At 41.7% G+C, this 3,128-nt stretch overlaps 1 protein-coding gene across 2 annotated transcripts in view; it reads left to right on the top strand.

Annotated features, from left to right (window-relative positions):
* LOC107688037 (redox-regulatory protein FAM213A) overlaps nucleotides 1-3,128 on the top strand; it is a 7,309-nt gene that overhangs the window by 1,954 nt on the left and 2,227 nt on the right. Inside the window, exons 1-2 of one of the 2 annotated variants that reach the window (XM_074187003.1) lie at nucleotides 1,980-2,344; nucleotides 3,016-3,107. In XM_074187003.1, the coding sequence (XP_074043104.1) occupies nucleotides 2,200-2,344; nucleotides 3,016-3,107 (237 nt within the window). In that variant the 5' untranslated portion in view covers nucleotides 1,980-2,199. Of the gene's footprint in view, nucleotides 1-1,979; nucleotides 2,345-3,015; nucleotides 3,108-3,128 lie in introns of those variants that run through there. The other variant, XM_074187002.1, reaches the window with a different exon arrangement.

Raw genomic sequence — 3,128 nt, 5'->3', positions numbered from 1 at the left:
AAAAAATATTAATGGTGATGGGAGAAACTGAGCTTTTAGAAACTCTGCTTCACAAACTGATTTAAAACGTTTAGAACGCTGCGCACGAGCGACACCTGCTGGTCAAAGCAAGGAAAAGTGCCAATCCAAAAGTGTGATCTATTAAATGCAATCTACCAATCATCATTAAAAACGAAGTGTCTGTATAATGCTATTTGATCTATTTGCGGGGCTTGTTTTTTGTGTATTCAGGCCAATAAAAGACTATTACAGTTTTTTTTTAATTGCATAGACACTAAAAGTGGTACTTGAGGCGCGCTCAGAGAAACCATTCACTCATGCACCGAATCTTTAGACCAGCTACATTGTTTCACAGCAGCTTCACAACAGTATCAAATTTCAAAGCAGCTCTAACAAGTCAACAGTGTCATTATAGAGCTCAAGTCAGTTCAGTTGCTCTGAAAATTCATCAGTTGTACATGCATACTGTATATACAGTGTATATGTGCATATGCATGTATGTGCGAGCGCTGTGACAACTGTGTGACGTTTTCAATACTGTGTGTGTGTTTTGTGGTTTTGTGAGTAGAGTTTTGAGAAATTGAGGCATAGTTTCAAAAACTGTAAGCATTTTTTTTTTTTAAACTGTAACATTTTTGATATGTGCTCTGAACTGTGTGTGTGTGTGTGTGTGTTTCACGTGCAGGAGGAAGAGGATGGAGCCTAAACGCCAACATGATGTGTGTTTCACATTCATCTTTGCTACTGCTCACTTAAATCTCATGGATATTGATATTAAATTATATTCATGTTTACTGAACTTTTCTGTTGTTTTTTATGTTACATAATTAGTGTTTGTCAAGTCAGTCTTCATTAGTACTAATGCTGATAGTGATGTGATGTGATGTGATGTGATGAAACATCTAACCAAAACACCTTAGCAACTTTCTAGAACATTTTAGCAACCGGCTAGAACACCTTAGCAACCATCCAAACTGCCTTAGCAACTGCCCAGAACACCTTAGCAACCACTGAGAACTCTCTAGCAACCTCCCAAAGTGCCTAAGCAACTATCCAGAACACCTTAGCTACCACCACTAATGCCCTAGTAACCACCCAGTAACTTTGAAGAACACCATAGCAACTACCCAGAATGCCTAAGCAACTACCCAATACACCTTAGCAACCACCCAGAAGGCCTTAGTTAGCAACTGTCCAAACTGCCATAGCAACCACCCACAACACCTTAGGAACCACCCAGAATGCCTTAGCAACTACCAGAATGCCTTGACAACTACACACAATGCCTTAGCAACCACCTAGAATGTCTTAACAACCACCCACACCACCTTAGCAACCATCCAGAATGCCCTGGCGACCATCCAGAATGCTCTAGCAACCACCCATAACACCCTAGCAACCACTCAGAACACCATAGCAACCACCCACCACCCAGACTGCCTGAGCAACTACCCAGAACATCTTAGTAACCACCCCTAATGCCCTAGCAACCACCCAGCAATTTTGTGGAACACCATAGCAGCTACCCAATTCCTCAGCAGCAACCCAGAAGGCCTTAGCAACCATCCAAACGGCCTTAGCAACCACCTACAACACCTTAGCAACCACCCAGAACAACGTAGCAACGACCCAGACTGCCTAAGCAACTACCCAGAACAACGTAGCAACCACCCTTAATGCCCTAGCAACCACCCAGCAACTTCACAGAAGACCATAGCAACCACCCAGAATGCCTTAGCAGCCACCCAAAACACACAATTTGCTATTCTGTTGAGTTTTTAATCAAGTTACTCCAAATTAAGTTTGAGATATTTAGGAAAAATGGGTCTTAAATATCTTTTTGGTTTCTATTTTAAATTTTAGTAACTAAGGTATGGTTTTCTTCATGACAATAGTCAATGAAGCAGGCATGACATTTTAATAAAATTCCTCAGAAACCCTGAGCGGCTGTTCTGGTTCATTAGCAGCATGATTAGCTGTAATCGGTGTGAGAAATCAGTGCAGAAAGAAGGAATGTTTGTGGGAACAGAGGTCAATCTCCTCCCAGCTTACACAATGACTGGATCCAGATCAACATTCACAGCCGCTGAGCTCCATAAAGACCTCGTGAGCTGCTGAACACTGATCATCATATCACACACACACACACACACACACACACGTCTGGAGACCCTCAGAAGCTCCTTCAGCTCTGCTGCGATGGAGCTGGTGACCTGCGCCGTCAGCTCTCTCGGTCTGACCGTCATCGAGGCGTTACGATCTTTCACTGAGCTGTTTCTCACACAGCCTCTGTGCGCAGAGCTCTCTCATCTGGGTGAGACCGACCTCAGAACACTGGACGGAGGTGAGTGATGCCAAAAACGGGTTTTTAGTGGATGTATGCAGTTCACACAGAATCACATGAACTATCAACTTCATTCACTAACTAACCACAAACACACACAATACTGACTGTCTTCATCTTTAACATCTACTGATTCAGCATTTCAAACCTACAAACACCTGTCTGTCAAATGTTCTGATTGTAAAGTGTGTTTGTCCATCTTTATTCACAATAAATGACACTTGATTTGATTTTTTAAATCTAATGAATGACATTCAGACATTTTTAGGTGTGACGAGTGTGAAAATACTTTTTGAGGATCATTAAGAAAATAAGAAAAATATAGTGAAAGTTCAGCGCTGAAAAAATAGTGAATTTGTTTTATTCCTTTTTTGGCATAAATCTCACTATATTTAGATTCTCTGAAAGCAAGCTATTGTTTTATGTTCAGTTTTGCATTTCGGGTTAATGTATCTTATTTGGATGTTTTATTGGCAAACGAGGCAAAGATCTTGTTTAAAAACAGGATTATTTCGCAAAGTCTGACAGATTTCTCCCTCCACGGCTGCTGATGTAACCGTCTCATGACTCTCTGATTACAAAACGCATTGATTTGTCCCTGATGTCCTGCTGAAACACTCTCTTGCTACAGTCTTGAATGTGAAATGTGAATTTCGTCCCGTGATCTGCAGATGATCGAGTGTTTAAGGCCAGAGAACTGTGGGAGAGTTCAGGAGCCGTTATCATGGCTGTGAGGAGACCGGGATGACTTCTGTGCAGAGAGGTACAGATACACACACACACA

The sequence above is a fragment of the Sinocyclocheilus anshuiensis genome, unplaced genomic scaffold (genome assembly GCF_001515605.1).
Source record: "Sinocyclocheilus anshuiensis isolate Anshui unplaced genomic scaffold, SAMN03320099.WGS_v1.1 scaffold241, whole genome shotgun sequence".
NCBI lineage: Eukaryota > Metazoa > Chordata > Actinopteri > Cypriniformes > Cyprinidae > Sinocyclocheilus > Sinocyclocheilus anshuiensis.
This window is presented reverse-complemented; position numbering and strand designations above follow the sequence as displayed.